General features: G+C 39.2%; 1 protein-coding gene across 1 annotated transcript in view; it reads right to left on the reverse strand.

The window, feature by feature from the left end:
- The window catches only part of CNTNAP5 (contactin associated protein family member 5), a 275001-nt gene that overhangs the window by 104350 nt on the left and 153428 nt on the right, over window positions 1–17223 (reverse strand). The window contains exons 9-11 of the mRNA XM_074548748.1: window positions 16499–16648; window positions 15216–15387; window positions 1131–1237 (exon numbers count right to left, since the gene is read on the reverse strand). Coding sequence (XP_074404849.1) covers window positions 1131–1237; window positions 15216–15387; window positions 16499–16648 — 429 coding nt within the window. The remainder of the gene's footprint in view (window positions 1–1130; window positions 1238–15215; window positions 15388–16498; window positions 16649–17223) is intronic.

The following is a 17223-nucleotide window of genomic DNA, read 5'->3' on the forward strand; positions in this document are numbered from 1 at the left end:
AGACATAGTGAGCCTCAGGCCCCAAGCTGATATGACAGCACAGATGTAGCCCAGAGCTGAGTGTCCCTAATCACCTCTGACAGTCAATAGTGACAGTTCTCCTCCTTCCCCAAGGAGCCCCTTCCTTCTCCCACCTGACTTGGCCACCTAGTTCTGCACTAGTCATCACTGGTACAGATACTCTGCTATGGCTTTAAAGGTGCTTTGAAGAGTTGTGATGCCTTTTGGAACAACAAAAGCAATAGACAGAAAGTAAGCCCTCTTTTTAAAACTATAAAGTCAGCCTTTTTCTTCCCTCTCTTCATCTGGCTTGGCATGATTTCCACACAAAACCCTTGGCTTCTTTTGTGTTCACAATGTAGAGTTCAGGTGACAAATCTATGAACAGATCTCTCAGCAGAATCTCTTGTCAGCTGCACACCCCACAAATGCATTCAATGTTAACTACCAAACCATTAAAGTCTCCAAAATGACAGTATGGTTGCCAATATTCTCAGCTTCAAACCACTAAGTACCTTTTCTTCTCTTTGGCTTTTTAGTTAAACGGGGGGAAAAAAAATCCATCTCACCAATGTCATCCTATCTGTGATCCAAGTGCTCATCAAGCATCCAGAGTGGTTACAGTTGTATTCCTGGAATTGTTATTCTTATTCACAATTTTTTTTCTCTATTTCCTTTGTTAGAACTGGAAATTTACCTTCATTTTCTGTTTTTCCTTTTAGTCAGCTGTATGCAGGCTTTATTGTGGCTTTTCCTTTCTCTATTTTTTACCAGAATTTGCAGCATTTTGTGCCTCTACTGTTTGATGGGGGTTTTTTAACCTTTAAAACCCCTTAATATTCCTTTTGCTGTGGATTTCAGTAGCCAAATGTTTCTGTATTCTTGTTAATAGTAGCAGCCCAAAAATAGTTCAGCAAAATTTCAAAATCATAAACTGTCAGAAACTTGGGTTCTTGCTACACTGGCTTTCATATGATCTAAAAACAGAGTCCAGGGTGTTAAAATTGACTTAAAGCACCAAACACAGATTAACACAGCTCAGCCCAGCTAAATTCTACTAAACATCTGATGGTCACTATGATTGCAATGAGGATGTAATAAGAATGATAACTGTATGTGGGTTTACTTACAGTTGTGACAGGTGGCTCCCATGTAGCCTGTATTGTTACAGTCACAGTAAAAGGTGCTCCAGGACTGGGAGCATTTTCCTCCATGTTCACAGTAGTTGGGTAAACATCTAAATGGAGACATAAAAAAATGTAATTTATTAAAATATTTCTGCAAAAATAATGTGCTGCGGGAAAAAAAATCAAAACCAACAGAATTGTCTCAACTCCTCATTCAGGCAAGAGTTTCCTAGGGCTGAAATAGCTGTGTAATGAAAGAATTATTTATTTCTCTGTGGTTCACATCCAAGCACTGAAGAAAAGAACATTTAAGCTTTTTAGAAGACAGGTAAAGATCACTGTAAATAAAAACATACTGCTTATTAGCAAATAAAGTGTCATGAACTTTCTGAGCACAGAGCAAGACAAATAGCAGGTGCAAATGGTATTGAAATCTAGTTCCAAAGGAGAATCCCATGTTTTCTGATTGAACAGGCACCACTGTTATCAAAATTAGGCTAAGTTACTTTTGTGGTAACACTAACAGCATGCAAATCTCTAAAGTGAGAGAAAAATATGCTTCAATTATGAGTTCTGTACTCTCTTCCTCATTTTAGTTGGTGTGCCTCTGAAGTATTATTGTGAAACAAATTATTAAAAGAAGAAAAGAGGCACAACAGCATGCAGCTCAGGAAATGAACAGAAATAAAAGCTGTGGGAGATAAATTCAATCTCCAGGACAAAAAGTGAATGCTGATCTGAACTCCCCTGGTATAAACGTAGGCAGTGCAATGGAGTTACAGTAGCTTAAATGGGAACAGATTGTTCTCTTATTTGTCTCTTTTTCATTTTTTTTTTCCCTCTTACTGTATATTAATCTCTTTTACACAGTATGTCTGACTTTTAAAAAATAAGTAACTTGTTTATACTGCTGATTCAATTGTGTTGGGTGGGTGGAGAGGAAATGGGCAATCAATTTATCCTTTACACTACAGAACTCCATTAGGATTTGCTTTGCTGTAATTTGAGCTTCAAAACTCTTTCAGTGCCCAGATCTTTCTAGTGTGAAATCACTGATGCTACCTTGATTTTTTCTAGCTGAAGACGTGGTTTTATTGCAGTTCATCTTACCCTTAGGAAGCTTTTTTGCATTCCAGTAGGTATATTGCCCTTAGCAGTGGCTTTCAATCTGTTTCTTCTAATTACTTACAATTAAAACCCATTCCACGCAAGCAAGCAGAAAACCTGTATGTCACTAACAGCCATCTTCACCAGCATTCTGAGCCTCATCAGCCAAGTTTTCATCCGTTTACTTGAGTCCAAGGCTGCTTGGAGCTGCCAAAGCTTGACAAGCCAAGGGAAGCTGTTCATGTGCCCAGAGGCCTGTCAGAAGAACCTCTTGTCCTCAATATGCTCCCTGCTCATTCATACAAACTTACATCTATTCATCTCTATCATTTGGTCTAAGATTCATTACAGAACACAGCTCCACTTGATCACTATTTATACTATTATACATAAGATTATAAAGGTCATATAAAAATATTAACATGAAAGATTATTTCTATTAATGCTTGCTCAATTACTGCAGTAATTACTTATTATTCAAATATGAGAGAAATAAGGAATTCAAGAAGAAAGTATGTTATTTATATCTGCAACATCTTTTAAAACATTTCTAAGATATATTGCTCTTATAAAAATCATTGTCATAGTTTCTATTAATCATTGAGCTCAAATAAAAAAGAGGACAGAGGATGAGAATTACATTCCTAGTTTTCTAGCTCTCTAGGAACCTATTATCACTGCTGTGGGAGAACATCTTGTTTCTGAAACAAAAATGAAACAAAGGGAAAGGCCAAAACCTCTGGGTTTGCCCTACACTTGTAAGGCAGGAATTGTGAGAAGGGATGAGATTCTGTCTTATAATGGTATGATGGGCAATCATCTATCAGTCCAGCAGCCTGCTGGTACAACGAGAGCCCAGCCTTCACCTCTACGTCTGGCAATACTGAAATAAGACTTAAAGCTATGGGTTGCTGCTGCAGAGAGCAGGAGCAGCCCTCTGGGATGGCGCCAACAGGACTGTGTGGGGTGCCCTGCAGGACCCTGCCAGCCGCCTGAACCAGCAGCTCCATCCCAGAGGCAAAGCACAGGGCTACAACAGCTCTGTGGTGGCACATGTGAATTTCACCTGTGGGAACACATTTACTCACATTTGTACTTTGGAGGTGCCTGCCCTTGCCCTCAGCACACTGCCTTTAATTGCACTTGCTATTTAGTGATAAACATTCCTGTATGCCACCTGTACAGCAGCAGTTCTATTCACATCACAGGGAGGCTGGTGAGAAGAAACATATGATGTTAATGGAGCTCTTTGGAGAGATGAGAAGAACAGTGCTGTTATTAGCATAACTTACATCATCAGTGTAATGGACAAATATGATCTTTGCCTAGTTTAAACTACCTTTTATTAATTAACCCAATGCAGTAGAGCTAATTACTAACCATTTCTGGTTTGCCAAAGGCCTGTATTAGAGGCTTAGCCACATTTATTCCCTTGAAACAGTTTCCTTTTAATGATTTTACAAAGTTGAAGGTCATTTCTTATATCTACTTGTCTTATGAATGCAAACACTTTTTCTTCTCCCAACAATGCACAAAATGCAAGTCAAACTAACCATGTCAGCTTTTAATAATATTCATAAATTCAGAATTAAATCTTTTTTTATTCCTTAGTCTATTTGCTTTAATTAACACCAACTACATTGATCTTGGTTTTGGTCAGATAACTAACCCTTCTAAGAGCTTATGAAACAAATTTTTTTGCAACTCTAATAATTACCATAATCCCATTTTAGCTGAACAGTTGTGTCTTCATTAGAAGCAAAATTTATCTTAATTGTGAGAGAACTCAAAATTAAGAAATAGCTACAATTAAAATTAATCAAGGCATGGATAAGTCACAGATTATTGCATTTGTGAACTGTCCTACATCATGTTGAAGGATTTAAACACATGTAATTTAAAATACAAATTAATGCTTGCATTCTAGTAGAAACAAACATTTTCAGCCAAAAATGCAGTGGTATCACAGAACATTTCATAGACAAAAATTTGCATCAGGCAGTCCCTGACCTATTTGCAATTGAAACTAATAAACAGCTCAACTCAATTTTTGCAAGCAATGTAAATGAGACACTTGAAAATTTATGGATTTGCCTAAGAAAGCTTGTGACAGACCAAGGACTCTGATCTTCCCCATTTATTCATATAATAATGAATTATATGAATATATTAAATATATTCATATAATATGAATATGACACCACACCACTGTGTGGTGTCATATGAAATTATATGACACCACACAGTCCTGTTTGCACTATCCCAGTGAAAAATTATTACTTAAAAAAAATAACTGAAGCAAATAAATTTTTCCCTCATTGAGCCAAGCTGGAAAATGCACACCTTAGCCATCTAAGTGAGCAATATGCAGAGCCTGCACAAAAGCCTTCCCTGTCCTTGGATGAAACATTCACCTCCAAAACCGTGGGTGTGCTTCCTTTGAAATCAAAGGACAAACTGCACAGACATTAGGGGGGGAGAAATTCGGGCCTTTGATGGGAATGATGAAGAAATAACAATGGCAAAATTACTTGAGTGGGAAGGCTGAAGGAGCTCTATACATTTGATGTTACACTTGACTGGAAATAAACCCAGTGTACTTTCAATAAGCACCTCTGAGATTCTGTTATAGTCAGCACAGTGCATTCAGCACTACCCTCAATTCCTCCCAAGTAAAGAGGAAGGAAAGGGAACCATCACAGAGAGAAAGAAAAAAGGAGCACATCCCCTAAATATCAAGACTGTACATACACATATTTTTTAGACAAGCACTGAGTCCCTAAAACTCAGTAATGCTGTAACAAAAAACACACAAAATTTTGGAAGACTATCAATAAAGCATTGTCTTAAATATTGTATCAAATTCATTTTATTTCAGCATGTTTTCCTATTTACAGTCAGCAGCTATTTAATTTATAATTAACAAAATTTAACATTAAAATGGATGACTTCATATAATGGGTATATAAGTCTGATGAAACTCACATTGTTCCCGTAACAGACTATATTTTGCTTTAGTAAAATGGTGTCTTTCCACTAAACTCAATACATTGAGGCCAATTGCAACAACATGGATTTCAGCCCTGCTGTGCTGAGCTGTAAATCTGGGAAACTCCTTGCCAAAGGTTATTTTTGATACAAGAAATGGCTTCAAGGGGAGACCAGACAAACACTTCCAAGAGAAATTTAGCAATGCAACCAGACAGACAATGTGTAACAACTTCAAGGCTTTACCAAGGGGAAAACTAATGAAGAACTGAGAGCATCAGAAAAAACATTGCAAAAGCACATCCAACTCTTTTTTCACCCTGGATTTTCTTTTGTGGTGAAATAGTGGGCTAGGTGTCCTTAACCAAAGAAATAAAAAGGAGCTACCAGAACCAGAGGAAGAGAGAAAAAGTGTGTAAAAGCAGTATTACAACGGGCTGCAAAAGAATCAACACTTCAGACCTCTGGTTTTGTCAGCAGACATTTCCTCCCCATCACCACACATTCCAAATTCTCTTTCCTCTTTCAACTTTAGAAAACTGGCCAACAACTTACTAAAAAGTCTTGTGACATTGTTTATTTTTTGTTTTTAAGTCATCTACGTTTTCTTTCCTAAATTTATGATGTTATAAGAACACATGGAGTACAAAGAGAACAAGAATAATGGGAACAGACAATTCCTCTTTTCCATGATGGAAATCAGCAAGTCTATCCTACTGAATTGATGCAAAAAACAACAAAAAACAACAAAACAAAAAAAAACCCCAAAAAATCAAAAAAAGTAAATAGTTTATAACAAAGATAGGTTTATCTTCATTGAGAGATTTGGCACATTTATTCTTTCATCAAAACTTGATGAAAGAACTTTTTAAATATATTATTATTTGCACTGTTGGCCACCTTGGTTCTCAGACCCTGCACCTGCACACCACTGTGAGACCAGCATTTAAAAGATCTAAACACTGATGCCAACAGCCCTCAGGCATGAGAGTAGCACAGAACTGTGGAAGAGATTGTGCTGGGACTGGCACTAGTGAAGGAAAAGCCTGTTATCTGTGCCTTAGATAAAAGGCATTTTTTAAGGTTTGATTGCTTTGTTGTAAGAACACCTACATTTTTAATATAGGTAAATGTGCTGACAGTTTGGCTTAGCATCAGCAGAAAGGATTTTATATAAATAAATTTGAAAAAGAAAAAAGGGAAACAAATAAACCATCCTGTACAGACAGCTGTTCCATTTAGAATTCATCATTTTACAAAGCAAAAGCAGAAAAGCCATCTGCAAAAATCAAACAAACAAAGAAAGATGTGATATTATATTCTACTTGCATCCCCATATCTGCCCTTTAATTTACTATGGCATTGCACATCCCATGGATTTTTACTCTAAAAGAAGAGCAACAGGAGAGAACTCTATTCAGGTTCCTCCCAAACTCAATTCCACACTCAAGTGAGATTACAAAAGCTAATAAATTAGCCCCTTACCTACTTTCAAACTGCATTTTTTCTCCACAGGATCTCATTCAGGACAAATCCCCTCTCCGACCCTAGTGAGAAGTCCCTACAGACACAGGGACAAAGTTAACTTTCTCCAATTCCAGCACCTTTCCACATGTAGAAGTCACTGCACTTACAGGAAGGTGTTCACCCCTCTCAAACCATTTTTTTACCTACCCTCAACAGGATTTACTGAATGATGCTGACAAATCTGAAGCATCTGTCTTTATTTCTCTCTGAAACACAGCACTTATACAGACTAATGAACACTTCATGGGCCTGGATTGTCATTTTCTGCAGCTGGTATTGCATGCATGAAACAAGGACAGGGAAAACACAACTAAGGAAGGGCACGCAAAACCAATTCATGGCATTACCCAAATAATCTGAGCTTTCTTTTTCATTCTCATTAAAGAAACACAAAGCCTAGAAAACGCCCCCCCCCCCCAGAGACAGCACTTTCCACTGTAACTATTTTTTTCCACAATTTGCTTTGTACAAATATTTTCTTGTCTATCACAGAGCAAGAGCATCTGACAGTGTGAAGATCATATCCCAGTCCAAGAGCAGGAAACTGTGCTTCATGGTTTTATTACACTTCATTATCAATCAGCCCTTAAGCTATTGGAGAGAAGTTCTGCCATTACCTGTATTATTCAGCTGCTTTAAACATTGGAATAGATATGAGGAGATGAGGGAATGTTCCTCAGAATTACAGGGATTTTAATTCCAACACCCAGGCTTTAGATGCCTGTGGGTTTGAATTTTTTAAATCTTGCTCTGCTCTTCTGCATCCTGTCCTTCCATTTTAAAACCTGTGTGCTATTGAGAGGATCAAGATCACACTTCAAAATGCAAGGGTGTAATTCCAGTAATTTAGTTCCATTACTTAGCACGTCTAATTTGTGATATAGGTGCATACTTTAGGGAACCACCCAGGAGACTGTTCAACTCTCCCAGAACATCACGTCCTTCTCTATTTCTAATACTATTTTCTTCACTGTACAGTGATCATTACAAGGCATTAAGTCATTAAGAAACATTTTTCCCTTTTTCATTTCCCACCATGTAATATAGCTTGAATTTAAGATACCTTCTCCATTCCATTTCCACACCTGTTTTCCATTCCCCAAACCCCATTCTGCTCTGGGTTTAGTAGAGAGGAAGTAGAAAAACTTAGAATTTCTCTAAGGGCAATATGATGAAAAAGAAAAACACATTTCTAACAATATCCTAATGTCTGCTGAACAAGCACAAAGCAAAGTGTTTTACAAAGTATCAAGCACAGGAAAGGGAAATTTTTTGAAAACTTTTTTTCCATTTTCCTTAATTAATATAGAAATTAGAAGAAGACATGAAGCTTCCGCAGCCCTGAGCTATTTGTTCACTGAATCCTAAAACAGGCAAAGGAGACAAAAGATAAAGGGAAAATTTTCACTCACAGGACTGAAGTCATCTATTTAAGGTAAGACAAATCATCAGAAGAATTACTTATCTGGGCCATCAGATCCCTATAGCTAGCCAGATGTCTCCTGCATCATTTAAAGGAAAAAAATCTAGATCTGGGTATTTCAACATCTGAAGGTGTGCTGTCCGAACACTTTGTTTTGGCTGAAAATGGAGACATAGTTGGGCAAACCTCAAACCAAACTTGGGATTTATGCAAAATCAGAAACATTTTGAAAAAGGACACAACATCCCTTCTTATGTCTTCAGCTCATTCCAGCTTTGATCATCATCCAAATTCAAGAAATGTGATGTAAAAACATCCTACTCATTGCTATAAAAGCAAGAAGGGAAAACATAAGAGGATTTCCTGCAAAGAGAAAGTAATATGCACTATAAAATAATCGTCCTTTCTGCAGAGAAGGCACTAAATACTGAAAATAGGAAAAATTATAGAGAATGAAAAGGATGGATGCCAAATTGGGGGCTGGGGTTTTCTTAATTATTCTTTCTGCAATGCACTGCAGATATTTATGTGGGGTTAATGCAATACTAAATGCTTGTGATTTTTTTTAATCCCAGCCTGGGACTCTAACAAAAAAATTAAAATTCATTGGCCATAATTAGCCAGAGTATTTTTTCACTTGCACGGCCAAGCTAGGAGGCGAAAGGATCATACGAAGTTTGGCTTCTGCTGCAAGGCATACATTAAATCTAAGAGGAGAGTTAAGAAATATAAAAAACCACTATGCTTTTATCGGATTTATCCTAACACCCTTCACCTGCAACAGTAATTAATTTCCCAAAGGCCCATTTTGACAGTACAACACAAGAAGCAATGTTAAATTCAGCACTAAAAGTAAAGGAAGAAAAAGTAAAAAAAATATTCTTTCTTAGAAGTAAAAATTGATAATAAAATATAATAGAATCTACAAAGGAAATAGGCATAAAGAAGGTTTTAAAAAGTCAGCTCTATTTAGCAAGGAAAAAGAACACTTTAAGCTAATTTATTTAGAAAATACTATGAAGAATTTTCACAGATAAAACATGGGTATGGTTAAAAGAATAGGGACTAAGCACAATATTTGCGCTCCACAACGAAGCAGTTGAGGGAAGCCAACTCATGAATCAACTCCATATATTTCTCCCTAACGAGGTAAAAGTATAAATGCCAATCTCATCACAGTGATTATTATGGTTACCACATGTCCCTCTCTCCATTTGGATTTGCTGGGAGAATTGGAATATGTAGATGAATCTTGCTTTAATGAGGACAGTAACATCAGTGTGCCTGTGTCTGCTTGCTGATGCCACAGAGATGGGACCCTGCCAGGATTCAGAAGAAAATATCTGAAGTCAGGTTTGTGCTCCTCGAGGCACATCACTGGAATTCCCAGGATGTCCTGCAAGATGTGCCATCCGTCCATCTGCTAAGGTGAATTCAACAGGAACATTTTTTCCCTCCCCCTCTCCCCCAGGTCACTTAAGGGAAGTGAAGTCCCTGGTGTTGTCCTTGACAAGTACTGTCAGTATTTGCTACAGCAAGGGCAAGGTGCCAGCCAAGTAAAAATAGGACAACCCAGGCAGAGCTTCATCAACGCAAAATCAACATGAGCTGCAGCAATCAGATTAAAGTACCTCAGCAGCTGCAGGCAGGGAGAGCAACACATCCATTATCTATGCAAACTTGTGAACCTGAGCCTAAAGAAAAGCAGGATCTGGCTACCCTCAGAGTTCCTTTATGGATAATGACAGGCTTAACACATAACAGGCTTTCCTCATCCGAAGGCAACCCAGTCTAATGTATTCAAGTGCAAATCATGTATAGAATTTATGACAATAAAATAATGGGCATACAACTCCATGCTTCTCCATCTGCTTCAGCCTCACCTCTGTCCAGGGAAACTGTCACCAAAAAGTCCATAACTTCAAGGGATTTCAGTTCTGGCATGATTGACAGAATTATGAAATTTCAGACTTCTTAAAAGAGTTTTCTCTGTCACGGGCAACAAAAATATCTCATCCTTTGTGATGGGGGATGAGGAGTTAAAAACATGAATGGAACCAATGTCAGCATTATGGGTGTGTTCCAAGAGGATTTGCTTCAAAAGCCTGATGAATGCAAACATTTGACCAGCACCACCTTGAGGGGCAAAAGAGACTATTTCCATATAAGGAGCCAATTCAGAGGAAAACGAAACCACTTGTCTATTCACAACAGCTCTTCAGCACAAGTTACCCCAACTTCAATACCTCCTAAGCACTTTTCCTTATAGACTTTCCAGGACTTGGTAGGGGAAACCACACCAAATCTCACCTGTTTGTGTGCACGCAGAGTGCAAGAACTCCTGCAAATGGAATTTTCTTCTCTGACACTATAAAACCGCAAAGCAGTCTGTCCCACTGCATTCAAGAAGTGCATGAGATTAATCAAGCCATGCCTTCAGGCTCCAGGCAACACTGCAGCCCTTGCTGCTCTATTCCAAGGGGTCCATCTGTGGTAGGAGCAGCCAGCCCTGCTCAGCCCAAAGGGAGCATCTGTGCTGCGTGATGAAGGACTGGGAATCCACTGCATTTCTGGACTGAGCTTTAATGATTTTCTGGCACATTTTCCTAATAACCATGGTAACTCTTGAGCTGCAATATCTCTTGAGCCCACATTCCTGCATCTATTCTCTGAACAGGATGCCAACCACAGCAAACAACCAATTCAGCTTCAGGACTGGAGCTAGTATTTCTAGTCACAAAATCTGGCATTCGAGTCAATTGCTGAATGGGAAATCCCAGAGCTTCTCAACTCTGTGGCCAAATTCTCAGCATCTGCATATTTGTTTTTCTACCCATTTCATTTATTTTTAAATGAGAGGCTGACTGAATTTTCCCCAGGCTATGCCTTCCATTGTTGGCCCACATACAGACAGACCCACACGCCCACTATTTGCACTGACACAAAGGAAGAGAAAACACAGTGCAGAACGTACTAGTACTTAGCAAAATGCACATTGAGATTCAAATGTATTTTGAGATTAGCATAGCTATGATGCTATATATTTTGTTTTTGAACAACAGAGGTATAGAGAGCTGCATACAATTAAAACAATGTTTTAGAAACAGTGAGGGACTTGGACTTCCTAGTCCTAAGTTTATCACCTCCCTCCAGACTTGCTTCAGATCAACAGTGCCTCTCCTTCAATTTCCTTACTCTGACAGTGCCACAGCAAAAATGCTGATGAAATAAGTTCAAAAGCATCCCACTGCACCCTTTGCCAGCTTCCAGACATCTGTGGCTTATAAATTCATGAATGCCTTACTACCTTTTCCCTTTACATTTGACCTCTACAGCATCTAACAACATCCAATTTGATGTTGTGTAAGATTTGAACTTGTGAGAAACTGCACATTCTTGTTTATTATTCACCTCCTTCACGCTGCTCCTCATCACACAACCCTGCCTAGCTCTCTCTTCTCCAGGCTGAAGAGTCCAAGCCTATTTCATCTCTCCTTGCAGAGAAGAGTTTGTAGCACACCAAAGAGCAGAGCGTCAGTTTTAGAAACAGCCATGAGGGCTGAATGACAGACTTACAGACTGTGCAGTCAGAGTTGCACACAGCATCTCCTCTGAGTGGCCCAGAGAGGACACACTTCTGCAAAGGGCTGGTCAGGCCAAGGAGGAGGTCAGTGAATACATCCAACTGGATTTGCATTTCATCTTTTAGAAACTAAAACAGAGGGTTCTGAAGGGATCCATACAGAGCTGTTATCTCATTTTACTAGGGGGAAGATGCTTCTGTAGTTCTCCAGTGCCTCAGTCCCTGCCTTCTCTAAACTTCTCACCCTCATTTACACCACATCTGAAAGAGAGACAGGGACCTCCAAGAAGTCAGAGAATCTCAAGAAAACAGAGGGACAAGTTAAAGGGAATCAGGTTACTTTTCATCAAAGAAAAGAATACCACTAACCATAATGGAGTTTAACCACTATTCTAGACATCATGAAATTTGCAAAGAAGATATCCCAGAAAAAACCCAGAGCAATAAATTCTGCAATCACATAGCTTTCTTCTGAGTTGTAAAAATGAATTATGTGTTTTCTAGAAGCAAAAAGAGCAAATCATGATATATGAATAGGATCTGCTGCTCTGCCATTTCATATATATCCATACCTATCTATATATATCAGGTTATTAAAAAAAAAAGCGAACATAACTTTGGGCTACACAGTCCCTACTCACAGCTGCAGTACTGGCTTACATTGTCTAAGAGATACATCTACTAAAATGAGCTTTCTCACAGGTCTGAGACTTCATGAGCTGAATTCCTGAAAGATTTTTGCCATGATTTTGGTGGGATTTTTTTGTGTTTTGTTTTGGTTTTTTTTTTTTTTCTTTTCATTTATGTACTGTTATTGTTGACATTTCAGAACCCCCAAAGCAAGAACAAGGCACAGCTGCTCCAGCTGCAGGAAAAGCCTGAGCGAATGCAACAGAGATGGAAGGAACCTGAAGATCACTCAGTCCATGCTCACACCCCAGGGCAGGATCACCCACACCCATGTTCATTATTTCTCACAGACTCATCTATCTTTTCCTAAAGCCTCCCAGTGACAGAGACTTGACAGTCACCTCAGGCAGTCTGTGCCACACAGCTCTCCTATACATCCTGGGCAGAAAGGATGATTGTTCCCTTCAGTGCTGCAGCAGCCTTTGAACACCTAAGACCATTATGCTGCCTCCCCTCAGCAATATCTTCTGGTTCAAGAATTCAGTCAATCTGAGTTCTGTCAGGCTTGGTGCTGTGACCACTTCCCTGGGGAGCCTGTTCCAGGGTCCAAAAACCCTCTGGGTGAAGAATTTATTTCCTAACTTCCAACCTAAACCTCCTCTGATGTAACTGCAGGTCATTCCCTCAGCTCACCACCACAGAGAAGAGATCAGGGTGGCCCCTCCTCTTCCCCTCACTAGGAGTTGTAACTGAGTGAGGTCTCCCCACAGTCCCTGTTTCTGCAGGCTGAACAGGAGTGCCCTCAGCTGCTCTTCACACAGCTTCCCTTCAAGGCCCTTCACCATCTTCATTGCCCCCTATGGATGCTCTCTAACAGTTCAATATCTTTCTCACATTGCGGTGCCCAAGGTGTCCCCAGGACGGCAGGTGAGGGCACCCCTCCCCTTGTTGAACTTCACAGAACTGGTGACTGCCCAGCCCTCTCCATTATCAAGGCTATCTGCAGGGCCCTCCTGCCTTTGATGGGGTCAACAGCTCCTCCCAGTTTTGTATCATGTGTGAACTTGCTCAGAATCCCTTCCAGCCCTAAGTCCAGATCATTGATGAAGATGTTGAAGAGCACAGGGCCAGGATGCCATTGGATTTCCTGGCCACTTGGGCACCCTTTGGCTGGTCCAGCCTCTGTCACTCAGCACTCTCAGGTCCTTCATTACATCACACAAAACTTTTTCTTGTCTGTGTGATTGATATATTTAACAAGAAAGGTGGCATTATGTAAAACAATCCCACTCTTATTATGTTTGAATCATTGCCCTAAATAATTTTATGATATGATCACAGACAAATGCTTGTCATCCTTGGGACACTAAAGATAAGGAAGATATTTTCAGTAGTACCACCGAGTTGCACTTAGCCTAGACTTGGTGACAGTGAAGGCACTGGAGACGTCCCACAGTACCTCTGCATCATACCAGAAGAGTTCTCTTTTGTTTCAACATACAATCACACAAAGTGCTTTTAAATGCTCCACTCGATCTTAAACAATCTGTTTTTCCAAGAAAACAGGAAAAATTTTCTCTCTCAGTTCCTAGGAAAGATGACATTTTGCTTCCTTTTGTAAAATTAGCTGCATTTTTTTCCATTCTGTCTTGGAGTGGTAGAATTCCATCTACCATTTCAGGCACATCAAGTATGAAATTCACATTCCCCTGAATTCAGCCATCATTAAATATGGAAAGAGATTTGATCAGCCAAGTCAGTAATTTCTCCATATAAATTAACAAAAATGAACATACAAAGATGAGCACAAAGGTCTTGCATCACAAACATTTTGCCCACTTGTCAAAAGACTGCAGCTCCAGCAGACTGATCCCTCCTACAGGAAGGAATAATGGAAATCAGACATCAACTTCATCTAAGTAACATGTCTGAAAAAAACATTAAATGCTTACAGTCCTAATGCATTTCCAAAATATCCTTATTACTCCCCTAACTATTTGAAGCACATGAAATTACCAGCAGTTTCAATTCTACTTTTCAGAACTTAGGTAGATTAAAAAAACCCAAAAACCACCAAAAATAGAAACAAAAAAAAAAAATCACAGAACTTCCTATTCCACATACTAACTTCAAAGTACACATTTGCATAAATGATTCAGAAATATTTAGACACTAAAAATCCATAAGAAGCAAAAGAGATTTACAAAATACTTTAGAAAAAATTGGTTTCTTATTTCCTCTCTGTGTTTTATGGGAAAATCTGGGGTTCCTGTCAGGTTTCATTTTAGGAGGGATGTGGATCACTATTTAAACTGAAATGTTTCTCTGGCAGATGCAGACATTCCATCATTATATTGTCCCACTGAATGGGCAGTATTGCCCACGAGATGTACCATATCCTCATCATGAACGTGCTGTAATGGCTAACAAGAAAAATTGCAGATGATTTATTTAAGCAGAACCAGCTTATATATTAAGGGTATGACATGTTCTGATGAATCAACTAATTTTTCCTTCTCTTTCATTTCCTCTAGAACTTCAAAGTAATCAAATGTTGTTTATGCATAAAATTTAATCCTTTCACCAATCTATAGTTTGATTGAATTTGCATACTCTATTTCCTACAAGTCAATGTGAAGAGAGCCTCATGTAATTGAAACCATTTCCCCTCCAGTCCTCCTATCTTTGTTGCAGTATTTTCTATTAGTAGCTCTATTATGCCTAATATCTGTAATGTTGGCAGATCGGAATTTTCACTTAATGCAACCTGTATTTATAAACCACTAGGATGAAAAAAGAACAAATACAAGAAAGAGGAAATAATAATTACCTGTCTTTGATGCCACACAGATCAATGTGTAAATCACTGAAATTCCCCAGGGAGCCTTGCTGAACTAAAATGAGGTCCTTGGGCTGGTTATCAATAAAGATGAGCCTCATACAGCCTTGAAAAGCAGTAATGGGATTTAAACACTGGGAATCGGTGAAATTGTCAGGGCACCCTGTGGGAAAAAGAGAAGAGGAAGAGAAGAATATTGGAATGTTCAACTATTTCTGCTGGGATTTCCTGATGCAAGAACTCAGAGGCTTATTATTTCAAATGTTTTTATTCCTTTTGCTATGCAACCTCCTGTGTTATAAATCCTCTAGTTAGGGGAAAAAAGAAAAAAGGAAGAGAGAAGCCAGTCACTGAAAGTATCACAACATGAGGTTTCTACCTTGTGAAACATACTTGCGTTGAGCAAAATCAAAATGTGATTTTTTTTTAATCTCTTTAAACTCCACAGCAACTAAAACATGAGTTGTTAAAAGAGTTGTACAGAATGTAAAATCATTATGGGTTAAATTCTGCTGCTGAAGCAATGTGCAGATGCAATCTTGTGGGCAGCAAGAAAGCCATTTGTATCTGAGCCTCCCCAGCATTCAGACAGCTCTGAGATCCAAACCTCCTGTACACCCTCACCTAGTGCTGTATCCACAGGGTTCATCAAGATCAGAACCATACTACAGTAACCACTACACAGAAGTATATTAGATTAAAAGATAGTTAATGACATCAATGTTTGCACTCTGCTCCAAAAAGCAGAAGACAATATTTTTCAAGACTTTTTTCCATTTTCTAAATTGAGCTAAACCTCTCTTCACTTTCCACAAGAGCTTTGCACATAAATACCTTTGAAGATTTGAGCTGCATGTCACCTAAGCTCCAAAAAGTCACTGAGCCTGATCAGAACAATGGTATCTACAGGAATGCTGATAACATTAATAACTCTAAGGCCTTTTAACCAGGAAAAAAAAAAGAAACAAAACAAAACCAAACCAAAACCACTCATGGTTAATATAGTTTGGAGATTTTGCATATATTGTCAGATAGATGTAGGTACCCACTGACTACCACTACCAGTAGTCCACTTTTACAGCTCTGCTTGCAGTTCTGTTTGCTCTCTCCCTGCCAGGCTTGACCAACACCCCTCAATCTGTCCATGGCGCTGAATGCACTGCAATTGCATCACTCCTTACCTCTGCTCTTAGCTGCCAGCAGTGCACCTAGGGAGAACTTTGTGGTGAGCACCTGAGGCTCTGCATCATGAAAACTTCCCTGCAACAACCCACCTCCAAAATAGTAGCTGTTCCCAGAGTAGATCCTGGACACAGTGGTTGCATGGCTGGCGGTGGCAGCATCGCTGTCCAGCGTCAGGGTAATGCGGTGCCTTCTGGCATTGATGTTAACAGAATGCCAAAGCCCGTCGTGGAGATTAGTGCCTGGCAAAAAACATGGACAAAGTGAAAAAAAGACATGCAGGAGACAACTGTGCTCTTCAAATCTCCTCTTGCTTCCAACTTGTGGCCACAAATATGCAGCTGAGCTATAAAAGGGGAGAACTGTAGCTGAAAAGGACTCATTAGCTCTGGAAACAAGCTGGCATAGGAGAAAGGGCCCAGGAAAAGGGAAGTTTGGAGAGTATTTAAGTAGGTCATCTCACATTTTAATCTAATCTTGTACTACTGCAGGCACTCATCAAGATGACCCAATCCTTCACCTTTTTGGTAACAAGCTGTTACCATTTAGGGGGTGTTTATGTCAATCTTCAGTCTGTTGGTAAATGCTTACAAATCCAAAAGTGTGCAGAGATCTCTACTGAGCTTCTGGTACTAAGCACATGTGTGAGGTTGCAGAAGATTAGATTCAGTGAGACATTCATAGTCTGCTCTCAGGCTCTAACCTGAAACCTGACTGACTCCAGTAGGTATCAGTAGGATTTGTGTTTCTCAAAACCCTCCACCACCAATGCAGCACGTGGTACTATTAATGGATGCACAGAAGTTGGATTTCTACA

The sequence above is a fragment of the Zonotrichia albicollis genome, chromosome 10 (genome assembly GCF_047830755.1).
Source record: "Zonotrichia albicollis isolate bZonAlb1 chromosome 10, bZonAlb1.hap1, whole genome shotgun sequence".
NCBI classification, from domain to species: domain Eukaryota; kingdom Metazoa; phylum Chordata; class Aves; order Passeriformes; family Passerellidae; genus Zonotrichia; species Zonotrichia albicollis.